The sequence below is a fragment of the Quercus robur genome, chromosome 2, assembly GCF_932294415.1.
Source record: "Quercus robur chromosome 2, dhQueRobu3.1, whole genome shotgun sequence".
NCBI lineage: Eukaryota > Viridiplantae > Streptophyta > Magnoliopsida > Fagales > Fagaceae > Quercus > Quercus robur.
The window spans coordinates 97,975,421-98,001,843 of record NC_065535.1 but is presented as its reverse complement, the minus strand read 5'-3'; the positions used below and the strand labels follow the sequence as shown (position 1 = coordinate 98,001,843).

At 35.5% G+C, this 26,423-nt stretch overlaps 2 protein-coding genes and 1 long non-coding RNA gene across 6 annotated transcripts in view; 1 reads left to right on the top strand and 2 right to left on the bottom strand.

The window, feature by feature from the left end:
• The window catches only part of LOC126716136 (ferric reduction oxidase 7, chloroplastic-like), an 81,481-nt gene extending 72,570 nt beyond the window's left edge, over positions 1-8,911 (bottom strand). For 2 of the 3 annotated variants that reach the window (XM_050417164.1, XM_050417163.1), the window contains exons 1-8: positions 8,460-8,911; positions 8,290-8,389; positions 7,949-8,134; positions 4,329-4,563; positions 2,298-2,625; positions 1,950-2,214; positions 1,588-1,843; positions 1,058-1,490 (exon numbers count right to left, since the gene is read on the bottom strand). In XM_050417164.1, the coding sequence (XP_050273121.1) occupies positions 1,058-1,490; positions 1,588-1,843; positions 1,950-2,214; positions 2,298-2,625; positions 4,329-4,563; positions 7,949-8,134; positions 8,290-8,389; positions 8,460-8,703 (2,047 nt within the window). In that variant the 5' untranslated portion in view covers positions 8,704-8,911. Of the gene's footprint in view, positions 1-183; positions 653-1,057; positions 1,491-1,587; positions 1,844-1,949; positions 2,215-2,297; positions 2,626-4,328; positions 4,564-7,948; positions 8,135-8,289; positions 8,390-8,459 lie in introns of those variants that run through there. The other variant, XM_050417162.1, reaches the window with a different exon arrangement.
• Positions 1-19,525, top strand: part of LOC126716138 (uncharacterized) — a 43,366-nt gene extending 23,841 nt beyond the window's left edge. The window contains exon 2 of the long non-coding RNA XR_007652014.1: positions 19,493-19,525. This is a non-coding gene — a long non-coding RNA (uncharacterized LOC126716138). The remainder of the gene's footprint in view (positions 1-19,492) is intronic.
• LOC126716137 (ferric reduction oxidase 6-like) lies at positions 18,076-24,411 on the bottom strand. Of its 2 annotated transcripts, XM_050417167.1 has the most exons (9): positions 23,892-24,411; positions 23,701-23,794; positions 23,350-23,547; positions 22,694-22,928; positions 20,050-20,377; positions 19,701-19,965; positions 19,332-19,587; positions 18,801-19,233; positions 18,076-18,405 (listed from the first exon to the last, which is right to left on the bottom strand). In XM_050417167.1, the coding sequence occupies exons 1-9, from the start codon at positions 24,115-24,117 to the stop codon at positions 18,236-18,238; spliced, it is 2,205 nt and encodes a 734-aa protein (XP_050273124.1). In that variant the 5' UTR covers positions 24,118-24,411; the 3' UTR covers positions 18,076-18,235. The 2 variants fall into 2 exon arrangements, with proteins under 2 accessions (XP_050273124.1, XP_050273125.1); XM_050417168.1 differs by lacking the exon at positions 23,701-23,794 and having other exon boundaries at positions 23,892-24,084.
• Positions 24,412-26,423: the final 2,012 nt, after the last annotated feature.

Below are 26,423 nucleotides of genomic sequence, written 5' to 3'. Positions count from 1 at the left end.
TTGTTTTTTTATTGCTTATTACTTGAACTGAATAATTATAATGGATATGTGTGTACAATTTATAATTATTGCTTCTTATGATGAACTATTACTTACAAAGTTTTATAACAAATATGCTATAATATATATACAACATTCTTCAAAAAAAATTTGCAAAAAACATTACAAGATTATCCATACATCGTACGGGCAACTTACTAGTTAAGTTATAATATACATACAACATTCTCCAAATCCATCTTACATAAAACATTACAATATTATGGGTTCCAGTAAGCTCAACTAGTAAAGTTTCTGATGGGAATAAGAGATCTAGGGTTCAATCCCTACCTACACCAAAAAAACTGATCGGTGTTTTATTTGATGATAAAGAGCTATCACTAGGAGCAGACGCTATAGGTTGAAACTTTCTCAAAAAAATAAAATTACAATATTATCCGTGCATCAATGCGAAGGGGAAGATGAGATGATGAAGGTGGTGCCTATAGCTCGAAACTGTGGCTATTGAAATGGAAGATTGGATGATTGCATTGTCTCCTAATATTCTGTGACCTGATTTCTTTAGCAACGCTTGTTTGAAGACTTGGAGGGCCGCACACAATAACACCAACATCAACGCAACCCCATTTCTCTGGTATATCCCCAAAAATATCTGCAGCAAGACAAAGGAAAGGGAATCAAGAAAGCCTTGTTGTTGTACAACTAAAGAGGTTAAACTTTGTTATTAAGATTTTTTTTTTTTTTTTTTCATTTTTCTTTTAGTTTACTCCATCCATTTATGTCATATATTTTGTTCACAGTTGGTCCTAAGCCTGGTTATAGAGGAGGGCTGTGGTAGATTGATGGCTTGTATGAAATTTAGTCACTATAGACACACATTAAGGTGTCCCTTACAAGCGAGAATACATGTAACCAACCTTGATTAGTCTACCATTGTTGTTGGGACTAAAATTTGATTATTGTCATCATCGTTGTCATCGTTGTCATTGTTGTTGTTGTTGTTGTTGTTATATTATTCTTTTAACTCATGTTTTGAACAAAAATTGAGATGCTATACCTTTGAAGTCTGGTCTTGAACCATAATAAGTATTGGTTGAACTCAAAATTTTTTGCTGGCATGAATCCTTGTGAGCTAAAATTTCATCATGCTGCATGTTCTCAACCACTATCCTATCATCCATGCTTGCCTCCCTTGCTGCATTTCGCCTTTCCCAAAGATGCCACAAACTAACCACAACACCCCCAAAGATAAAGACACTTGCAAGCATGCAAATTACAAGGAGAAGCGCTTTGTACCACCATGGAGATATGTCATAAGGGTTTACGTAGAAAATATCCAGTAAATACAATAAGATGACAAAGCCTAGTGTAGACAAGATAACATACAGTCCAGACCATATATTATTTCCTGTACCAACCAAAACTGACATGCTACTGCTGTTAGACACAAGAGGAGATGAGTACGTAGCCTCGTGTACTTGACCCTCTTCCTGTAGATAAATAACAATCATTAAATGTCAAACATGAACATGATAACTTTAAATACAAAACAAAATAACAAGGGTGTGAAAGCATAATTAAGCATACCAATGGAGGTTGTGATTCTCGAGTGACAAAAATCTGAATCTCAAGACTCAGTTTATCTGAGAAAAATGGATAGATTAATTCCATATCGTTGGTAGAAAGAAGAGGAAGCTCATTTGACCTTTTCACAGCCCAAACAATCAAGATGTTTCGAGGCAAACAAGGTTTTCCTTCCCTAGTACGATGGAGAATGTCACTCAAGATAGCCAGAAATGGTGAAATTCCTATGCCACCTGCTACTAAAATAAGATTTTCATACCTAGAGAATCAAATGGTGAAGTTAGTTCTTAAAATAGAAGGTGATATGAAACTTAAAAGCTTGATATCTAGTAAATTCTAGTGAAATTGACTGTTTGGTTGCATACATCAAGTGATATGGTAATTCATGCCCATAAGGCCCCTCAACAGAAGCTGTTATCTTTGTTCGAGGCTGAAGATGTAGGTCAGCTCTAGAACTATTCAGGACATTTCCTTTGAGCTTTTCTGTCCATTCTCCCATAGCCTTTATGAGAACGCATAGATGATATTTACCATCCAAAGGACTAGATGAAACACTGAAAGGATGCCACTGCAGCCAAGATAATTCCCGAACTTGAAGGAAAATAAAACTGAGGGCATTGTACCGTAGATCTACATTGTTAAGGAAATGTGTCACAGCTATGGTAACAACAGAAAAACAAGGAAACTACAAATTTGAGGGGAAGTAGTATTACTTGCAGGTTTTGGAAACATCAATTCCATAGTTCCACAAGGTAGGCACTTGATTGAAATTATATCAACAGTCTTTCGTGATTGGCAGAATCTCAGAAAGCGATCTAGAATGAAAAGAAATATTCCTCCAGCAGGTACACAGAAAATGAAATGGCCAGCATGGAAAGCAAAAAAGACAATAAAGATTACATATAGTTGATGAGTATAGATGAACAACTCAAACTTGTTCCTTCTCACTGGATAAAGTGATGTCATCCACATTAGTAGACCAGCTGTTAGACTTATAACACCTGCAAGATGAGCAACACCAGTATCTGCCCACTCCAATATCTGCATCAAACAATTAGATATATAAGCAACGTCATCTTCATATGACCTTATATTTCTTTCCATGAAGGTATTCTTAGATACATTCTATGAAGGAAGAAAAAGCATATGGTTTAGGACATTGACAAGCGATACAAAGGAGATGGACTTCTCTTGTTTTTCTTCTGTCATGCTACTCGAGGACTTAACTTACCTCTCAATTAAGTCTTGAAGAAGAGGATGAAATTAGTCACAGCCTAGTTCTATGCAATTTAAAAATGGCTTGAATGGAAATTGGAACAGATCCTGTGTGATGAGCATAAATTAATTAGAGATACAGATAAACATGGCTGCAGTAATGGGCCCCTATAACCATACATATAGGTACATATCAGCTTGGCTTGTTCTAAAAGCAAGGAGGCATTCTGACCTACGCATGCATACCAAAATACCAAGCACTACATAAGCTAAAAGATTATGACTACAAGCCAAGACTAAAGGGACTCACTTTTATGCTCTTTTTTATTTTATTTTTATTTATATAAATATAAATATATATATATATATATATATATATATATATATATATATATATATATATTATCATGAACTAGTTAGAATCATGAATGTTTTGTCATATGAATAAGACAACATGGACAGGAGCCAAAGGTCATCAAACAAGTCAGGTCAATGACTTGTAAATTAGCACCATCTTTTCATAGTTTGTGTGCGCTAAGTAATTGTCAGTGACCATATCATTGAATCAAGAAGATGATATATTAAAAAGAAAAAAAAAAAGGAAGAAGAAGATATTTTTAGCAACAATCAATATACAAGGTTGCCGACAGGTGTATTTTAACCACAACACAATCGCAAAATCCCATTCTGTAATTGTTTATAGTGTCGTGCTTGTGTCTTTGAACCACCACGTTATTTGTATAATAAGCATGAATAAAGCCTGCCAACACATAACCATATTTTATAAGCCTGCTTTAGTTCCACTCAAAAACCTTAACTCTCCAGGTTGCATAGCTATATTTCCCCCCCAAAACCAACATGTTGCACCATCTCTGAGCTCAAGCAGAACTGCTCAAGAATAAATCAATTTTTAAATTGCAACTCCCACCTCAATCCCAGATTCCCAGCTAGTCCATCTTCCATCAGGCTTCTGATCGAGCTACTTGCTCCAACAAGAGCAACATGAAGGCCCAAGGCCGTTCTGTGAAACTACAGCCAATCTTTATGGAAGTCAAATTGCTATTTCTTCATTCCCATTATTTCTGTCCATAACTTAAATTTTTATTTCACTACTCTTGCATTGGAAACTGGCAATTCATGGTAATTTGTGCATATGAATAATAAATAAAAAATTTTAACCAAAGAATTATGAATAAAACAGCAAAACCAGAGGCTAGCGGCATAAAGGATCATTTTCAAAGAGGGTCAAATCAAATTAACAAAAATAACAATTATTACTATATATAGCAAGGGGATAATTCAACTTTCAGTGATTATAAATATTCTCTTCTTTTGGCAAAATATATATATATATATATATATATATTCTTTTCCTTATAAATATATATATATATATATATATATTTATAAGGAAAAGAATATATATATATATATATATATATATATATATATATTTATAAGGAAAAGAGAAACACATATGTATAAATATGGCTATGCACAAGAAAAAGAATTACACAATTAGCACTCACTTCTTTTAGAAGGTGTCCCTCCATTGTCCATGCAATTACATAGAGTAGTCCATGGAGAGTAAACAGTAGCATAGTGAGATGTCCAAGCCACACATGATATCTTATTGCTTGCTCGAAAGGGATATTTATAAGGCGGAGAAGAACTGATCCCCTTGCAACCGGAATAAACAAAAATGCCAAGCAATATAATCCGATAGTACCAATTCGAAGTCCCAGATTTTCCAAAATGAAAAAACTGAAAATTTCAAAAAAACTAGGAATGTCAACCAGTGAAACCAATCTTCATGTACTGAAGAAAAAGAAATCTAAAAATTTTTAAGGGAAAATGCACACTCTGAAGAATTTAAATTTCTCATATGCAACATGTTTTATGATTGCAAAGAGATGAGTTCACATCAGTGATAATGACTTGTAGTTTGAAAGCTCTCAAATGGTGTCATTGAAGCTGTAACAGAAGTTTGTTAAATTAGTTTTAGTTATTAGCCACGCGTCAGTCTATTATTTCTTACTTGGAAAGTTTATTAGGTTAAGCACCAAATTCTGTTTCTTATATGGAAAATGCTAGTCACAAATTATTTTACAAACTTTTTAACAAATTGTTGAGGTATTGATTAGTTATTGGTAAGTAAAAAGTAATGTTAATGGTGGGCCGAAATGAGAACTAGTAAGAATTTGCCACACCAATAGTTCATAAAAATGTTGAAAAATAGTTTGTGGTTGTAGCCATGGTTCTAAAAACCAGACTGTACCAACCAGTTCAATAGAGAATCAGACCCTAATCCAGTCCAATAAAAAAGGGAAAAACTGCTAACTAGACACAATTCTAGTTCTTTGATGGTTCCAGTTTTTAAAATCATGGTTGTAGTGTGTATATATATTCAGAACTTCCATATGTATTTAGATTAGAGAAGCATTTCTTCACTCTAATAAGAGAGATCAATAATTTTAATTCCATCTTTGTTATAAGAGTTTGGGCAAATTATAGGGACAAAATGGGCTTCTGTCCTTTTTGGGAAAATTAATTAGCCTTTTGCCCTTCTTCCCAAACTAAATAGAGAAATGCCTCTCTTTTGAAACTCGACTTTCTCAAAATCAAGTTAAAAAAAAAAAAATTCTGGAGCCCTATAGTGACGTTTTTAAGGACCTATAATGACGTTTTAAGAACCTATAGTGACGTTTTATAACTTGATATCCATGAAATCGAGTTATAGGCTATGAAGCACGGGTGCGTTTCGGGACTCGGGTGCGGGTGCGGGTGCGGGTGCGGGACTCGGCAATTTTTGAAAAAGGTGGGTGCGGGTGCGGCAGGACTCGGCGATTAAAAAATTATTAAAAATATTTTTATAATATATATTTAATATATTGCTAAGCATACTTTTACTTTTTCACATTATATAAACAAATACCAAATTTAAGAGTAATAGTAGAGTTTCTATTTTGTATATATATATATATATATATATAAATTAATTGGTGCACAAAATACAATAAATTAAAATTTTTTTTTTTATAAAGGAAAATAGGGAAAAATTGGGGTATCTATAGTTTCCCTTCTTTGTTTGTGTCTCGTGTATACAAGATGCTAGATGAAGAAAAAAAAATGATGAATTTTGACTCGTGGGATAAATTCAATCTATTTTCCATGAAAATCATTTTTAAGATTTTGGTTGCAAAGGAATTCGTACCTTAGGTGGTTGTCTATAGCTAAACAACTAATTCCCCCCCCCCCCCCCTCTCTCTCTCTCTCTTTGAGACTACGTTTATGGAGGTTAATTGGAGTATTAGTTATGTGAGAAAACATCTAATAATTATTAGACTCAATAAAAAAGAATGAAAAGAAAAAGAGCTGGAAGATGTTAAAAAACGTTTGAGTTGAAGAAATTGAATAGAAAAACAAGGCCAAAATTAAATCACTATTTTCAGTTACAAACGTTAATTATATTATTATTACCACATTTATAAATTTTTTTTTTGAAGCCCACATTTATAATTATTATATTATAAATAAATATTACATTACTATAGAAGTCCTCAAGTCTTAAAGCACACTTATAACTTTACCAAAATGATTAACATTTGTATCTTGTTAATTTTCCTAACTATTCCCATACTCATTTCATTGCCTTTTTTTTTTTTTTTTTTTTTTGAGAAACCAGACAATATGCCTGGGAATTTATAAAACTGGAAACAACTCAATAAACATCTAGAAGGACAAGGGGAGAAATGTCTTTAGGAAGGTCTTCCAACCAAACCCGAATCCCCAACAAGTCTTTGAATTTCGGCCTGACTCGGCCGTTTCGGCCGTTTCGGCCGATACAGGCCGATACGGCCGATACAGGCCGATACGGCCGATACAGGCCGATACGGCCGATACGGACCGAGTCGGCCCGATTTCGGCCGCGTCGTCGCCGATTTCGGCCGCGTCGGCCCGAGTCGGGATCCGCCACGTGGCGCGACGCGGCACGACGGGGGACGGACGCGCGGTCTGCGGCGTCCCTCCCGCGTCGCCGCGTCCCGCCGCATCGAACGTGGGTGCGCCGGCCTGGGAGCCGCGTCCGTGCATCCCAGGTTATAGGCAATAAAATTTCCTATAACTCGATTTTATGGATATCAAGTTACAAAACACCACTATAGGTCCTTAAAAACGTCACTATAAATCCTTGAAAACGTCACTATAGGGCTTAACTCGATTTTGAGAAAGTCGATTTTCAAAAGAAGGGCATTTCCCTATTTAGTTTGGGAAGACGGGCAAAAGACTAATTAATTTTTCCAAAAAGGTCAGAAGCCCATTTTGTCCCAAATTATAGTAAACCCATTTGTGGTTAAGCCTGTTTTCATCTTACCTATTCGTGGTTCTAAACTTGACACTTTGCCCACTTGAGATTAGCTCCGTTTGTCTCTCATAACCCACTTTTATTAAAAAAAAAAAGGGTAAATATGTACTTTTAATTTGCACCCCTTTTATGTCTCTTTCCTTCCAACACAAAAAATAAATATAAAAATAAAAACACAAAAAAAAGGATCAAACAAGTAATTTTGTAAAGAAACAAGCTATATGTCAAAACTAAATGAATAGACTCTCATCGACTCTCTCTCAAACTCCCATCATCTCCATAACTTCAATACCAGAGGTGAATTTCGCCAAGAAAAGAAATGTATAGAAAAAGGAAAAGGAAGAGAGTGATGGGTTTTGGGTTCTCTATAATTTTTATCTTAGTTAATTTCTTCAATCCCTCATACAATCTGGAGACTTTATGAGGAGGCCAGGTATTCGGTTTAATTCCTTTCATTCTTCTTTCATATTTTTTTATAAATACAAAACTATGAAAATAAAGAGGTGAGTTACGGAATTCTAATGGATCTTATCTTTGGTGGCCAAAATAACAACTTTTGAATCATGGTTAGGCAAGGTGAAAATGAGCATAATCTTAGATGAGTCTTAGATGAGTTTACTATCATTTCCCTAAAAGTTTTGTAAGGATGACAAAAAACTACGAAAACTGCTGAAGTATAATGATCAAAAGAAAATTAAGCAATATAAAAATAGTATATGGTTTCTATTTAAAAGCTATACAATAAAGTTATAGACAAAGTAACACCCAACCCAACAAATATCGTACCTCTTTTCTATGGGGGTTGAGTCACCAGGTAACGTTCCAATGATCACTACAGTATAGACATAAGCAGACCAGATAACAAACACGATAAAGAGGATTATGCCAATTAACTCAGCAGCGGAAACAACCCCAAGTGGTCCATCCACTAGAACGGGAAAAGTCCACAATCGGAATCTTGGAGTCTTCTTCCTGAAAATAAATGAAACTTATGCTTTTTCTTCATGTTACTCCAATTTAAGCAAATACATTACTATATTATTCCTTTTGCAGCTAGCTATCATATATCGTAAAAACAAAATGAAAAGATGTAAAAGGAGTGCATATATAGATTAAAAAATACATACTCTTGTAGTTGTAGTTGGTCTTCCCCAGAGATGAGAAGATATAGAACAGCAAGAAAAGCAATAAAGATAATTGGGGCACTGTATAACAGCAACATACTCCCTGGAAATGCACATTTTTAAGTCAAAACTCTTTTGAATGCGACAAGAAGTTTGAATAAAGAAGTAGCTACCTATGTCCCCAAATAGGCTTCCATTGGTTGCAGCAGTCCAGTCAGCATAGAGTTCAGTCCCGAAGTCTGTAGGAATGAGAAAAAAGAGAGCAACATATGCAAGGAATACAATCCACATGGTAAATTTGAGAACCCATTTAGCCAATGATACAAAGTTGATGTTTTTCTTGTTGTTGTTGTTGTTGGCATGAGCTCCATTGGAATGAAGAAGAGGGTCAGTGTGTAAAAAGTCATCGACGGCCATGAGGAGGAAAAGGAAGCAGCAGCAGCAGCAAGAAGCAGGGTGATGTTATTATTGGAAAGATGATGAAATCTAAAGGCCATTTTGATATGGAATGATTCTCACAACTAGTGTTCACCTGTATTTCAAAAACTCTACCTAATAAAATCATTCTCCTCCGATCCGAATACCCATCTAATTTTCTTTGTGGCAGGCAAAGGCAATCTTATTTTTGTTTAAATGTGACTATGTCTGAGGAAGTTGACCCTCAGGTTAGATTGCACCAGATACTATATAAAAGGAGATGTGCAGCCTGGGCGTTTCACTTCTACTCTACACGTTTGGGCGTTGGAAGAAAATTAGTTGGTCAACAAAAGGTCTTTACTTTAGAGGATTTATTTATTTATTTATTTATTTAGTTCTGTTGTTCTGTTCTTTTCTAAACGTTTATATTATTGTCCTTTCCATCTCAAAAGAAATTGTTTTGACTCTTTTGGAGGACTACGCTAACAAATGAATGGGGTACATCAAAGAAAATTAGTTGGGGCAATTTGGAGAACGCGTGAGTGATTCCTGTAGTCCTGTGCTAGCTCCGACAGACTATGTATTTAGCTCTCAGAGTCTCAGTCAAAGTATATGCATGCGCTTGTACGCCAACGGCACCTAACCTCCTCTCAAGGCCACACATGTGGTTGTGTGTCTGAGTCTGAGTGCGCCTCTTATTATGCAATCAGGATTTTAGGAAGAAGAGCAGGTGTGCAACTAATTATATCATGCCAAGGAATTTACAATACATATTATATGTGCCTAAACAATTTAGGATACCACTGATTTACTAGTTGCTGTATGGAAGTGGTCTTAACATTAAATGATGTCGGCCCCAAGTACGAATGGGCCCAATACTCGCTGGCCAATCTAATACCTAGCCTCTTTAAAGGAGCCTAACCTCGGACCACAAAATAGAATATGGGTCCGTTTGGATACAACTTATTTTTGCTGAAACTGAAAATTGAAAACTGAAAACTGAAAACACTGTAGTAAAATAATTTTTAAATGTGTGAATAGTACTGTGGGACACGTGAACAATTCATGAACAGTGCATGAATAGTGTGTGAACAGTGCATTTTGTCTCTGCAGAGTAAATTCATGTGATTTTACTGTTCACGCGCTGGGAAAAAAAAAAGAAAAAAGAAAAAAGAAAAAGAGAGAAGCTGAAAACATGAACGTGGATCCGCATTTCGCTCACTATGACTCCCCCTCTTTTACTAGATAGGTTGGAGTTTGGTTAGCCGATGACTAGGCATTTGCCAAGCTACTCAGGAGGAAACTGGAAGATACAGAGTTGTCTAAGGAAGTCTGCTGAAGCTTCCTGATAAAGTGGTAGTCACCTCCACATTAATGAGATTCGCCTGCCTAGCACAATCACATTCTTAATATTGTCATTTCTATATGACTCTTGTGCACATTCTTAGGGGCATAAATTCCATATGGGAGATGCATATACCAAGGGGGTGAAGACAATGTTTTTATGAGAAAACCTTGTTTTGTTTTCGAAAGCTTAATAGTGTAAAGCACTATAGCTTTTTTAAACCCCTAATTTTAAACTTACGGCTTAATTGGTTTTAATCTACTCAACTAAGTGCGGAATAAAAGTAAATGAAACGCAATTAACCAGAACTACTTTCTAGTACATAGGCATATACAATAAACAACAAATGTGATAGGCTAAGAATGTATTGACCCTTTGGATAAATTAATTAATTAATTAGCCAAGTGAATTAATTAAGTCAATTTAACATGCAATAAGCGTGGTAGCACAAACAAATCACCAAATAACTAAATGCAGCGGAAATTAAATTTGACACGGGTGATTTGTTTACGAATGGGGAAAACCATCGAGGCAAAACCCCACTGGGTGAATTTAAGGTCACTACTCTCGAGAATCCACTATTATCAAAACAAGCGGTTACAAGTAAAAGGAATCCCAGTACCTAATATCAACCTACAATTGAACCCTTACCCCAATACACAATTGGACTTGTAATGTAGTGACAATCTCTCCTTTCAATGCACGACTCTAAGTACGTGACTAACCAATTAATACACGGATCCCAATACGTGACTAACACACCAACTTGAGAAGGATGTTGGTTGCAAAGTTCTTCAGTTCATCCACACAATGAATATCAAGAAGTTCCTTAGTCACAAAACCCTACGATGTACAAACACAGCAGCTTCTTCAAGAGAAAGATGAACTAGAGCAAATTGTCTCCTGTCACAATATGCATGTAACAACAAGTGCAACAACCTTATGACGGCCCTTAAAATAATCCTTATATATTTCTAGGGTTGTGAGAAAAGAAAACCTAAACACATAGCTTGAATATGCGTGAAAAACAAATCTGGAAATCTGAATTTCATAATTCTCGATAGATACATCTGTCAAGTTATCTGTTGAGCTTCAAATATTAAATCTCGATAGATACATCTATCGAGCTATCTATCAAGATTTAATGAATAGAACTTCTTCACTTGATTCTTGGACAGATTTTCATGGTTTCAATACTTGGACTGGAACTCTTGTTCCTTGAAGTATTAAACACATCCTAGATCTACCCAATTACAAGTAACGTGCGTTTTGTTAAAGGATTAGCCAATTCTAAATGACATATGTTCATAAATGTTCCACATATGTCCTAACAAAATGTAAAGTACAAAGAGTAAGGGAAGAAAGATGCAAACACAAAATAACATCGAGACGTGTTATCGAAGAAGGAAATTGAAGTACTCAGTGTAAAAACCTCTCCACGGCCCTCCAAGCCGAAATGATCTACTAGTGAATAAAGTTGGAGTACAAGGATATCAAAAAAACTCTCCAAGCCTAATCTACCTAATGCACTTGAACCTTTCGAGTTCTAGCTCCTAATGGACTTCACTGAGTCTTTTTTTCACTAGTTATCCGAATTCCGAATTAGCTCCAAATTGCATCCGCCAAACAGTGGCTTCATACAATACTTCCCACATTTACCAAAACAGCTCTCAACACTCAGATTGGGTGAGGTAAGTGTTTAGGCTGAGAACCTCTCAAGAATTTGTAATTAGAGAGGTATGAGTAGAGGAAAACCAAGAGAAATGTGTAGATGATTGTGGGTTCACAATCTCTAACTCTCAAGTGTATTTCTAGGGTTTTCTCTCTAAAATTCTCCTTACAATTTTGTGGGTAATGTGTGCTTTTATAGTGTGAGTAAAGAAAATAGTAAAGCACACTAAAACAAGCCAGCAGTGCATTTCACGGGTCATCTCGCAAGTTGGCCTAGTCGCGAGGTGAGTGGCGAGATACCTCTTGGCACTTGACTCTTCAGCTTCCAGCATGTGCTTCTCATGTGACCTTTCACGAGTTGTTCACTCATAAGCCAGCCAAGAGCAAGTCGCAAGTTGCCCTGTTCTTCACCAATCTCTTACACTCAAACCTTACAATAAATCCCACAAACATACAGGGAAATGATTGACTAAATACAATCAAATTTGACATGAAATTAAAGCCAACAAAACATAATTGAAAATTACAACCTTACAATCTCCTCCTTTAGCTATTTCATGACAAAACCCCTAAACAAACTTTAGACTTAAACGTGAGTTTGGGAACAGTGGCAAAACTCACTTACACTTAAATCTAAAAACTGTGAAGAACCTGTAACATATATACCTGTAACCTAAAACACTTGTACATAACAAATAACTTCATTAAGATTGAGACAAAAAGATATCAAGGCATGTATATAGAACAAGTATAAAGCGATCAAGTAAATACCAATTTAAAAAAACTTAAAGCACAACTTGATCAAACATGAAAAGTCATTGAGAAATGACTACAATGAACATTTAACAAGTAAATGAACATCCAAACACGCAAGCAATTAAGTGCAACGCAAAAACTAATTGCATGTCCAACAAGCATATGATGCAATAAACAAAGTTAAAGCAAGAAAGCAATAGATAACTAAAAGCATCATAAAGGTTATATAAACCAAGTACAAAGGTACTAAAGTAAATTGAGTTTTTAAACTAAAGTATTGAAAGCTTAAATAAAGCAAAGTAAATAAATAAAGCTACTAGTTAGATTTCTACTTCCCCTCAATCTGCACTCCCCCTCAACTAATCCTACTCCCTTTTTTTTACCAGAACGGCCAAAGGTACTAGTCATCGGAACCCCCCATGCCCTGGAAGCGACCAGAGATATAAGTAATCTGCTACTGAAGGTAAACAAACTGTCATCTGGAGTACATAGCATGATCATCAAAGGACCTTTGCAAGTGGTCCAATCGATCAAGAATCAGATCGAGGTGGTCAGGTGCCTGAGGTTGAGCCTGTGGCTGTCCCTGTGGCAGATCATGTGGTGGTGAGGCTGGATTGTCCTCCAAACCAAGTGTAAACTAATCAATCTCCTCATTGGTATTACCAACATCAGCTTCAATAGCCTCTCCTTTTGGTCTTTCTTTTGCTGGTTCCTCCTTATAACCTTGAAGATGTGCTTTGCTTCTAGTCATGGTTTAAGTTGAGATTGGATCTTCCCTCTTCATAGGAACCCTTTTGTTGAGACAAGGCTGTCAAGTTCTTGACTGGATAGAGATTAAAGATCATTATATAGGCTAAGACTCTGACAACTAGAGAGAAATCCACTATGTGCATGGTCTGGATGGTTTGGCACTTTTGTTTGCCTTCAAGATCTACTATTGCTTCTGCAATCCAAATTATTCGATAGATCCTTGATCCATCAAGCTTCGTTTTTGCCTTGGACACTTGCTCGATAGATGCATCTGTCGACCTTATTAGATCTCGACACCTCTCAATCCATTGATATCCTCTTGCATGCATTTTTTTTCACATGTTTTGCATCTTTCTTTTTTCTTGTCATCCATAACATCTTGTTTCATTACATTCATGCATTTATATGGATTCTTTGTGCCCCCTTGATCATCCTTGATCATCTTTATGTTTCTCGGGTGAAGCTTTCTAGCTTCTTGTACCCTTTGTCATTCATGACAAAAAGGGGGAGAAATTGTGGAGAATATGTGGTTTCTTTTTAAAGATTCTACATGTTAGGGGGAGTGCTTACTTCCTTCTTCTTGTTAGGGGGAGTACTTACTTCCTTCTTCTTGTACACGGGTCTTGTGACCATGTTTACATACATTGTGCTCATCTTTGATATATATATTTATATGCTGATGTATGTCTTTTTCACCTACCTCTACATGTGTTGTTTCTTTTCTCTCTTTATACACATGTTTCTTTACTTGTATGCAATCTATTATTTCTGTTTTACACTAAGATGCCTTGATGAGTTTTGTTTAAAGTGTTTCAGAAATACAGGTTGTCAAAATCTACTTGCCATAAACTCTCTTCTTGCAAAGTTTTTCAAGAGTTTGTGTTAGGATAGATTTTATTGTATTCAACAAGTGAATATGAGTTGAGTGATTTATGACTTCTCTCATATATTCATTTGTTTGTTGTGGTTTTGTCACGGATTGCCAGAAGGCGAGATTGTTAGGACATATGTGATTCACCTGTTAGGAACATATGTCACTATTTTATGTAATTGGCTAATCCTTTGACAAAACGCACTTTACTTGTATTTGGGTAGATCTAGGATGTATTTAATACTTCAAGAAATCTTGTTTCAAGATCAAGTGTTAAAGCCATACAAGTCTGTCTAAGATTCAAGCTGAAAAGTGCAAGTTCATTAAAGCTCGACAGCTAGCATCTATCGAGCTTGAAGAGCTGTTCCAGCCCCGTGGCTCGACAGCTGCTCGGCAGTTGCTCGACAAATGGCTATCTGTCGAGGTTTAAGAGAAACAGATTTTTCTGTTCTGTTTTCTTCTAATCCATAATTATGTGTTTGAGCTTTATTTTCTCACAACCCTAGACATATATAAGGCTTATTTTAAAGGCCGTCATATAAGAGAATACAAGGAAAACACAAGCAAAAGGTGACCGATGCCTTATTCTCTCAGAAAGAAGCTACTGCGTCTTTGCGCCTTAGGGTTTTGTAACCAAGTGCTTCTTGATCTTCATTATTGATGAAGTAAAGAACTTTGCAGCCAACATCTTCTTTAAGTTGGTGTGTAAGTCACGTACTAAGAGCCGTGCATCTTTGGTTAGTCATGTACTGGGATCTGTGCAAAAAGGGTGGCATTCATATACTGAAGAGTTTAGAGGTTCTGAAGCGGTAGAAGGTTTCTACTGTAAGTTCATCTACGGGGATTGTAGAGTCTAGGGACAAAGGTTTTGTACTAGATCTGAAACTTCTCTTTACTATAATAGATTGCTTTTTGGGAAGGTTTCCCCCCAAGTTTTTTACTGTGAAACTAGTTTGTTTCATTGGTTTTCCTAAGTTATCATATCTTGTCTTATTTACTTTTCCGCTGCATAATTTTGACATGATATTGATGTTTGTTTGTTTTAATAAGGTTTATTCATAATTAATCTAATTAACAACTTGGGTTTAAAACTTGTTAATTCTATCAACCGGGGTCTAAATTTCCCAACAGTATTTATAGGAAAAAAAATCATTTAATGCAACTGCCATAAATTAATTAATACTTGTCGTTGTTTCTTTTCACGCATGCCTTGGTAATCGAAGCGTCAGATCATCTCGACCATCTGATGTAACAGATGTTGTCACGCGCGCATAAAGAGTGAGCTATCATGTCTATTGTATTAATTAAGTGACGTTTTGTCTTCCCGGGATATAACTGTCGTTTTTGAGAAACTTAGCCAACCCCCGAAGCAGGAATCCCCGATCCCATCTCCACTTCGTGAACATAGGATCGTGGAAGGCTATTGTAGGGGGCTCAAGCCCGGGTAATCAGTACTGGCCCACTTAACTTAGGCCCAAAATCAGCATGAGTAGCCAACGCTGGCTCAAAAGATTGAGCTGGGCCTAAACCCTGTAGGAATAGGCCCAGCCCAACGATAAGTATGTAAGGACCTAGAAAGTATCGTTTAGGGAATACCACAATGTTCGGGCTGAGCTAGGCCCACTACCGACTATTAAGACAGTGGGAGATCCACAAGGAAATGGTTAAATTCAGGTCGGTTCCCAAGTACTATGAGTGCCTTTGGGGAGTTCGCTACCAAACGCAATTTGGCATCTAGAGCAAGTTTCAAGAGAATCTTCAAAAGACATGATTGTTTCTAGGAATTTCTAGTAAAAGTGGGATTGCATGGGAACTAGTGAAAAAGTAATAATTTGAACCCCACTAAGGAGAGACTATATAAAGGGAGTGAGGGCAGACAAATAAGGGGTTGGAAAATCTAGGAAAAAAGGGGGGAAAGAAAACTGAGGGAGTGAATAGGGGAAAGTTGGGAGAAAAGAAGAAGAGAGATTAGAAAGTAACAAGGTGTTAGACTTAAAATCAGAGAGATAACAGAAATTGGACTGTCAAAGCTGCGTTTGAAGCAACTACCCATAGGATTGTGAGGAAACCCACAAATAAATAAATTGGGAGCCCAAATCCTTTATCCAGGATAGCAACTCGCACAAGTTTGGGGACCACAACAACAATTTGTCTTTTGAGATGGAACTCACAATAGGCACAAAATCGAGTTTCACAACAAGATTGCAACAAAGATTTTCTTTCTTTTTAGCAATAGGTTCAGCAATCAAACACTTGGTATGCATCTTAAGAGATTCATTTTCACATTTAAGATTATCAACAAGTTTGTTAGACAAAAAAATGTTTAGCATCCAAGTCCATATTCAAACATTCAAACTCTTTCAACTTTTCAAAAGAATGTTCAGCAAGTTTCTTATACTTTTCAACCAACTTGTTAGATTCATCAAGTTTAGCGGTTAAGGTATCCTTTTCGTGAAAAAACTTGCTGAGTTTTTCATGAAATTTCAAAGCCTTTTTCTTCAATAGTTTGACATTTTCACTTTTAGAAACACCCAAGAGTCATGTAATATGGCTTCACAATCATGAGAATAAACACTTATAGAGGCATTTTCACAAACACATGACATGTTACATTCAATATCATCAACACCATGCAAAAAAGCACATAAAGCATTATCCATGGCAATTAAAACAAAAGGTCAAGGATCACACTTAGGTAATTAAACAAAAATAAGTGTATCCGTTCTAATACCAATTGAAAGCTCGATATTCTAAATGCTAGAGTTAATTAAGACTCCCAAATTTTAATTTTGGCTTGATTAATTTTAATCTAAGCACACTTATTGCGGAATATATGTGACTAGCAAATTAATTAATCAAAGCATTCAACAATTGCATGGATGAACATATAAGTACAAGGCAAATATGTAAAGGGCAGTAAGGAAAAGGATAACGAACTCAAGATAATACCGCAATGTGTTATTGAAGAGGAAAACCGAAGAACTCAACATAAAAACCTCTCCACAACCCTCCAAGCCAAAATGATCCACTAGTGAATAAGTTGGAGTACAAGAATATCAAAAAGACCTTCCAAACCTAATCTACCAAATGTACTTGATCCCTCTAAGCCCCAGCTACCAACGGACTTGACCAAATCTTGTCTTCACTAACTTCTTGGGTCCCACAATACCACCCAATTGCACTACCAAGCCTCACTGGCTTTTTTTGGCAAAGACCCAATACTTCCTAAGCTCCAAAATACTCTCTACACTCTAAATGGATGTGGGTTGTATCTAACAATCTCCTCCCAAGGTATGACAATGGGAGAGAGGAGGATAAGAGACTACAAAGATTTTTTACTTAAGGATGAGTAGCTCTCTAAAAAATGTGGGTGTTGTGAAAACCAATCTCTAGGGTTTTCTCTCTAATGGCGTCCTTACAATTTTGTGGGTAATGAGAGTATATATAGAGTGGGTGAAAGATAGAAAAGTCTCACTTAAAATCCAGTTGTTAGGTCATCTCGCGAGATATCTTAACTATCGAACTTTCTCATGTGCTCCTCTTGTAACTTTCACGAGTTTTGCACTCTCTAGTCAATCGCGAGTTAGTCGCAAATCTTCACTATTTAAGACTAAACTCATTACAATCAAATCCCAAAAAATACAAGGAAATAAATTAATGAAATTAAAATACTTTTATCGTGAAATACAGCCAACACAATTGTTATTAAAAAACATAACTTAACACTTGATTAGTTGATTATTATGAGTGGTGACCTAAAATTCACTCGGTGGGGTTTTTTTCTTGTGAAAGTTTTCCCATTAGTCAACAAATCACTGTGTCAAATTTATTTTCCACTGCACTCTAAATTAGAATTGTGATTTGTTGGTGCCTCCACCATATTGCATATAATTTAACCTAATTAATTAACTTGGATAATTAAATTAATTAACCAGGGTCAATCTATAACCCAACAATTATGTATAAGTGCATATATACATAAAGAAAAGCATATATACGTAGTTATATATAAAAACATATACATATACATATATTTTTATGTATGTTTTATATGAATATATATACAATTCAATAGAGCTTATTTAGCTTCTAAGCTAACTGATTACATTAAAGGAAATATGAGATGATGAAGGCGGTGCCTACAGATCGAAACTATGGCTGTTGAAATGGAAGATTGGATGATAGCATTGTCTCCTGATATTGTGTGACCTGATTTCTTTAGCAACACTTGTCTGAAGAGTTGGAGGACCACACACAATGACACCAACATCAACGCAGCCCCATTTCTCTGATATATCCCCAAAAATACCTACAGTAAGACAGAGGAAAAGGCATATCAAGAAAGCCTCTAGTGTAGTACAACTAAAAAGGTAAAACTTCGTTATTAAGATTTTTTTTTCCTACAGGATTCTTTTAGTTTTACTCCATCTGTTTATGTTGTATATTTTGTTCACAACTGGTCCTTAGCTTGGAAAATAGAGGAGGGATATGGTAGGTTGATAACTTGTGTAAAATTTAGTCACTTTATTATGAATGGATCTACTATAGGCACATATTAAGGCGCCCCTTACTAGCAAGAATACATGTGGCTAACCTTGACTAGTCTGTTGTTATTCTTGGGACTAAAATTTGGTTGTTTTCGCCATTATTGTTGTTATATTATTCGTTTAATTTATGTTTTGAACAAAAGTTGAAATGTCATACCTTTGAAGTCCGGTCTTGAACCATAGTACGAATTGGTTAAACTCGCAAGTTTTTGCTGACATGAATCCTTATGAGCTACAATTTCATTATTCTGCATCTTCTCAACCATAATCCTATCATCCTTGCATGCCTCCTTTGCTACATTTTGTCTTTCCCAAAGATGCCATAAACCAACCACGATACCCCCAAAGATAAAGACACTTGCAAGCATGCAGATTACAAAGAGAAGCCCTTTGTACCACCATGAAGATATGTCATAGGGGTTTATGTAAAAAATATCCAATAAATATATTATGATAACAAAGCCTAGTGTAGATGAGATAACATATAGTCCAGACCATATATTATTTCCAGTACCAACCAAAACTGACATGCTACTACTATCAGATATAGGAGGAGAAGAGTTCGTAGCCTCGTGTACTTGACCCTCTTCCTGCAGGTAATTAACAACCATTAAATACCACGACATGAACATGATAACATTAAATACAAAACGAAAGCACAAGGGTGTGAGAGCATAACTAAGCATACCAGTAGAGGTTGAGATTCTCGAGTGACAAAAATACGAATCTCAAGATTTAGTTTATCTGAGAAAAATGGACAGATTGATTCCATATCATTGGTAGAAAGAAGAGGAAGCTCGTTTGATCTTTTCACAGCCCAAACAATCAAGATATTTCGAGGCAAACAAGGTTTTCCTTCTCGAGTACGATGGAGAATGTCACTCAAGATTGCCAAAAATGGTGAAATTCCTATGCCACCTGCTACTAAAATAAGGTTTTCATACCTAGAAAATCAAATGGTGAAGTCAGTTCATAAAATAGAAGATAATAATATGAAACTTAAAATTAAGCTTGATATCTAGTAAATTCTAGTGAAATTGATTGGTTGGGTGCATACATCAAGTGATATGGTAATTCATGCCCATAAGGCCCCTCAACAGAAGCTATTATCTTTGTCTGAGGCTGGAGATGTAGATCAGCTTCAGAACTATTCATAATATTTCCTCTGAGCTTTTCTGTCCATTCCCCAAGAACCTTTATGAGAACGGATAGATGATATTTACCATCCAGAGGACTAGATGAAACACTGAAAGGATGCCACTGCAGCCAAGATAATTCTCGAACTTGAAGGAAAATAAAACTGAGGGCATTGTAACGTAGATCTACATTGTCAAGGAGGAAAAGTATCAGATAGGGTAAGAACGGATAAACAAGGAAACTACAAAATTGAGGGGAACTAGTATTACTTCCAGGTTTTGAAAGCATCAATTCCACAGTTCCACAAGGCAGGCACTTGGCTGAAATTATATCAACAGTCCTTCGTGATTGGCAAAATCTCAGAAAGCGGTCAAGAATGAAAAGAAATATTCCTCCAGCAGCTATACTGAAAACGAAATCCCCAACATGCAAAGCTAAAAAGACAACAAAGATTACATATAGTTGATGAGTGTAGAAGAACAACTCAAATTTTTGCTTTCTCACTGGATGAAGTGATGTCATCCACATCAATAGACCAGCTGCCAGACTTATAACTCCTGCGAGATTGGCAACACCAATATCTTTCCACTCCAATATCTGCATGAGACAATTAAAGATATAAGTACCATTCTTATCTTCATATGACCTTCTATTTCTTTCCATGAGGGAATTCTTAGATACATTCTATGAATGAAGAAAAAGCATATGGTTTAGGACATTGACAAGGTTCACAAAGGAGATGGTTTTCTCGTCTTTCTTCTGTGATGCCACTTAATGACTTACTAATCTCTCAATTAATTTTAGAAGATTCCACTAAATTCAAAAATGGCTTGAACTGAAAATGGAACAGACTGTGTGATGTGGATCAAATTAATCAGAGATACAAATAAACACAGCTGCAGTAATGTGACCATGTAACCGTACATATAAGTACAAGACTAAGCTATCAGACTGGTGCATGCATAAAGAAATACCAAGCACTACATAAGCTAAAAGATTATGAGTACAAGCCAAGACTAAAGGGACTCACTTCTATTCTCATGTATTTGCACATAATATTTCAGGTTACCAAGAACTAGGTAGCATCACAAGTTTTTGTCACATGAATAAGACAACATGGACAGGAACCAAAGGTCATCAAAAAATTCTGGTCAATGACTTTTACATTAGTACCATTCTTTCCAAGTTTCTGTGTGCTCATTAAAAAGAAAAAAAGAAGTAGATAATTTTAGCAAAAATGAAGGAGTATAACACAAATCATAACAAGTTTAGTCTCCTATAATAAAACAAGTTTAGTCTACTATGATGTAACTCAGCAAAGTTCACCAGACAGCCTTAGCATCAGTCTAAGAAAGAACATCAACATGATCTATCAAATGATTAAGAAAGAGTATTTACAAATCAAAACAAGTTTAGTCTACTATAATAATAAAAATTTTAGTATACTATAAAGTAACCCAGCAAAGTTCAAGAGAAAAACCTTAACATTAGTCTAAGCAAGACTATCAACATGATATAATGATCAAGAGTTATTGAAGTGCATCTACTTGAGTTATGACATTTGCATTCCAAAAACCGTTTACCAAAGTTCATTTCCATCATAAATTCTATTGTGCATACCTTCTTTAAGGAAATGTATAGCTTTCAAGAATTTGCGTCATAACATAGAGACTAAAGTACACTTTCGGCCCTTAAAGCATGGAGTTACTTTCATTTTGGTCTTTATGTTTGATTTTGTTCTCATATTGGCCCTTTATGTTTAAAAATTTTCATTTTTCCCTTCATGTTTGATTTAGTTTTCTATTTGGTCCTTCATGAAATGAAAATTGGAACAAAAAGGGTCAATATTTAAACAGAATCAAACATAAAGCGCCAAAATGAAAATTTTGAAATATAAAGTGTCAAAATGAAAATAATCCAAAACTCTAAGGGACAAAAGTATACTTTAGTCTAACATAAAAGGTTTACAGGTATTTAACCACAAAACAATCACAAAATCCCATTCTGGAACAGTTTATTGTGTTGTGCTTGTGTCTTTGAACAATTACCTTGTTATTTGTATAATAAACATGAATAAAGATTGCCACCACATAACCATATTTTGTAAGCCTGCTTTTAGTTACCCTTAAGAACCTTATGTCTACTGGTTGAAATGCTATATTTCACCCCCAAAATTAACCATCATGGTGCACCATCTCAGACCTCAAGCAGAACTTCTTACGAATGAATCCATTTTAAAGTGCAACTCCCACCTCAATCCCAGCTAGTCCATCTTTCATCAGGATTCTGATCCCGCTGCCTACTCCAACAAGAGTAACACGAAGGCCCACGGCCATTATGTGAAACTACAGCCAATCTTAATGGTGATCAAATAGCTATCTCTACCTTCCCATAATTTCTGTCCCCGGCTTAATTTGTATTTTACTAATCAAGCACTGGAAACTGACAATTCAAGGTAATTTGTGCATGAGTCATAAATAAAAAATTTTAACCAACGAATTGTGAATGAACAGCCAAAGCAGAAGTTAACGGCATAAGGGATCATTTTCAAAGAAAAATAATAGTTGTTACTGCTGCACAGCATTTCCCCATCAATAATAGTTGTTACAGCACAGCACTTTATCATAGAATTTCTCTAGTCTTGTCATTTCTATTTTTCCATTTTCTATTGCGGTTGCCCCTTCCCTTGGATTCTTATTGTATGCTATAAAGAATACACACACACACACACACGCACGCACACGTGTGTGTGTGAGTGTGTAGCAGGAGGATAATTCAATTTTCAGTGAATATACATGTATTCTTCTCCTGGAAAACAAACAAACAAATACATATACAAGCAAAAGAGAAACACATATTTATAAATATAGCTAAGCTATACACAAGTAAAAGAATTACACCGCTAGCACTCACTTCTTGTAGAAGGTCGCCCTCAATTGTCCATGCAATTATATAGAATAGTCCATGGAGAGTAAACAGCTCCATAGTGAGATGTCCAAGCCACACATGATATCTTGTTGCATGCTCAAAAGGGATATCTATAAGGCGGAGAAGAACCGATCCCCTTGCAACCGGAAGAAACAAAAATGCCAAGCAATATAATCCAATGGTACCAAAGCGAAGTCCCAGATATTCCAAAATGAAACAACTGAAAATTTCAAATTAAGTAGGACTCTCAGCCGAAGAAACCAATCTTCATGTACTGAATAAAAAGAACTTAAAAATTTTACAGAGCAAATGCTAACCGTAAAGAATTTAAGTTTCTCATATACAACATGTTTCATGATGACAAAAAACTATAAGAAGTATAATAAACAAAAAGAAAAATAAGCAACACACAAATAGTACGTATTGACCATAAGTGGAAATTCATTTCAACTACACTCAATAAAAAGAACCAATTGAGACCCTACTTGAAAAGTCACAGGATAAAAGTGTCAGAGTACTTCAAATAGGAAATATAATGGAAGTAAGCAGCTAATTTCTGCTGATACAAATGACACACAAGCAAAGCCACCAACACCAAGAAAGGCAGCAATTGATCATGAAAAACATATAAAATATTGTACCTCTTCTGTTTTAAAGTCAACTGGGACTGAGATATAACGCTGAGTATCTGTGTGGTATATGCATACACAGCCCAGATAACATACACAACAAAGAGGACAATTCCAATCAGCTCGGTAGCAGAAACAACCCCAAATGGGCCATCCACAAGAACAGGGAAAGTCCACAAGCGGAATCTTGGTTTTGTTGAGGCCTTCCTCCTACAAAGAAAGGTTCTAAGTTACAAAACAAGCTATCCATTTAATTAAAAGGTTAAGCTCAACATACAGAGATTGAAGGAAAAAAATAAATTCTTAGGTTAGCATAGAAAAAAGAGAACATAAGAACTATCTCCACTATATAAAAATACATACTCGTGGAGCTCCTCTTCCCCAGAGATGAGGAGATAAGCTATTGAAAGGAATGCAATAATAAGAACCGGACCACTGAACACCAAAAATATGCTTCCTGCAGTTTTTGCAACACCAGAGCCCACCAGGCAGATAAGAATCGTGTGGTGGGGGGGAGACAAAAGAAGAATAACAAGTTAATAAAAGGTACCAACCTGTAATCCCAAAAACAGTGCCACTGGTGAGTTGAGCCCATTTCTCAAAAGCTTCATTGACAATCTGTGCTGGGATGAAGAAAATAAGGGCAGCCCATGCAAGGAAAATAACCCATATTACAAACTTGAGAATCCACTTGGCCCATGATACAAAGAGAGGTGTCTTCTTCACTCTCTCAGCGCCTCTGCTCAAAAGAAGAGGCCTTTCAACAGAATTTTCATCCATGGCCAGAAAATTCTCTTCTTCTTCTTTTTCCCAATGTCTTCAGGTAAAAAACTCAATCTCCCATAAATCCCAAATGGGCAAAAGTCACATATAAATAGAAAGAGTTGGAAAGTAGACAACTTGTGTGGAACCCATTAGAGCATACGATCCAACCAGGCATATTTAAGAAATGAGAATCTTGTCAATTGTGTAAAACATACACTCTGAAATCTGAACCACTAACGTTTTTGTAATGTCATCTGAAACAATTTGTTTCCCTCCAACCAAAAATATCAAAGACTAGGAGGATAATACGTATCACAACGGTGATAAAAGACAGATATAAACCGTCCAAATTAATAACTATATATTGGGGTAACTCACAAGGAGACAACAACTTCACAGGTTGTGGGTTAAGGTGATCAAGAGTTAGAGGACAAATGGAGTGGTATCTCAATTCACAGTACGTACCTCCATTATTAACCATTCACTCACCAAAACCACTATTGAACAGATGTGATGGACAAACCAATGTTCACCACTCCCACTACCCAATCTGATGTTAAAAATACTCTATAGTCCATATACCCCACAATGAAATTAATTGTGTTTAATTCAGAAAAAAAAAAATAATAATAATGATAATAATAATCTGTTTACAGGAACAGGGCTGAGAGGAGCGGAAAAAACAAATTTATGATCTACATGGGATCGATTTATTTTGTTAAAATTGAAAATTTTTTGCTAAAAGTACTAGAAATAAAAGTAAAAGTTAGCTAAAATAGTCCCGTAAAATCCATGAATAGTACAAAAAATACAGTAAAACTCATAAATAGTAGTAAAAATAAACTGAATAGTAAAATAATTTGACAAAAATAATTTTTGCTAAACACACATTTATTATATATATACTTGCAAGTAACAAACAAGGTAAAAAGAATAGTCCTAATCCCACATCCATGGGAATTGAGGAGTAAAAATACATATATTTTTGTAAGTACCTTATTAATAATTAAAGAGTTACAGCCTTTCCTATCAAATTTTAAACAAATAAAAAGTTACAGGGCTTATAAGTCTTATTCACTCACTTCCTTCCTATTAGTTCTCTAACAAGAGAGAAGCTTATACCAACCCAAAAATAAAAATAAAAATAAAAAGAGAGAGAGAAAGAAGCTTCTTTTTGATAAAAAGACAACAAAAGCATGAAGCTTCAATTAAAATGCCTTGATTTATAAGTAATGAACTTATTATCTGAACAGTTACCAAAAGAAACGTAATACAAAAGAATGGAAACAAAATGCTGGCAATAGCGTATTACGGCTGACAAAAAGTGCAAAATTTAAACCAGGTTCTTCTCCTTGGGGAAATTGAACAATACTAGTACACTATAATGAAGAGTCTTAAACAAAATACTGATAGAGTAATTGCATATAGCATTTATTAGCTGAGATGACATGAAAACGAAAGCCCATCATCTTTGTCAAAGGTTTTGAATTTAGATATAATTACTCCTGTCAAAGAAAGAAGGTCCACTCATTTTATGTGTACCTCGCTCGCTTGCTCATATTTGTGGTTGGCTTTATACACAAACGAATCTGCTGGCATTGCATGAATAATGCAGTAGATGCCTGATATATTAGAAGAATGTGTTCACTTCGGCTTATATAAAGTGGGTTATATGCACAGCTTTTTAAAGTTTCTTTTGTAAAATATAATTATACATTTACTGAAGTTTACTTTTAAGCTAAATAAACAGATAAAACCTTTCTTTCCCCCAATTATTGGAGAGAAAATATACCGATAAACTTTTGTTCAGTAAACCGATAAACTTAAATTATCCTAAACAGACACTAAAGAAATAGAAAGTAGTTTATGGACTAGCCACATTGGCTATGTACGTGATCATGATCATACAAAATAATCTTTTTTATTTTTTATATTTTTAATTAGGATTAGTCTAACTTAAAAAAATGAAAAATTCTCTCTAACAATAACAGGTGTTGTGTTTTTATAGGATAGTAGCTAGAGTCGGGTTTTTTGGTGTAGATGACTCCAAAACTCGTGCCCATGAGTCCCTTATTGTCCACTACCAATGTTTTTTCTCCAAAGCAAAAAAATAATGTAATGGGTGATGGAAATATTAAATTAATGATGATAGGTCAAGAATGTATTGACCCTTTTGGTAACTTAATCAATTAATTTAGTCAAGTGAAAATAATTAATATAAGGTTGAATTTATTCAACCATCTAATTGGCATTATTCCGTGCCAAATTTGCTTGTAATTCAGCATTTAGTAACCCTGTATTTAGGTGGGTTTGTTGTAAGG

What these genes read in the sequence shown, in the direction of transcription:
- LOC126716137 (XM_050417167.1), bottom strand. Translation starts at nt 24,117, where the DNA reads ATGGATGAAAATTCTGTTGAAAGGCCTCTTCTTTTGAGCAGAGGCGCT. An exon ending in CACTGTTTTTGGGATTACAG is followed by an intron (nt 23,795 to 23,891) that starts GTTGGTACCTTT and finishes CAAAAACTGCAG; the next exon opens with GAAGCATATTTTTGGTGTTC. An exon ending in TTCAAGACCGGACTTCAAAG is followed by an intron (nt 18,406 to 18,800) that starts GTATGACATTTC and finishes GTCTTACTGTAG; the next exon opens with GTATTTTTGGGGATATATCA.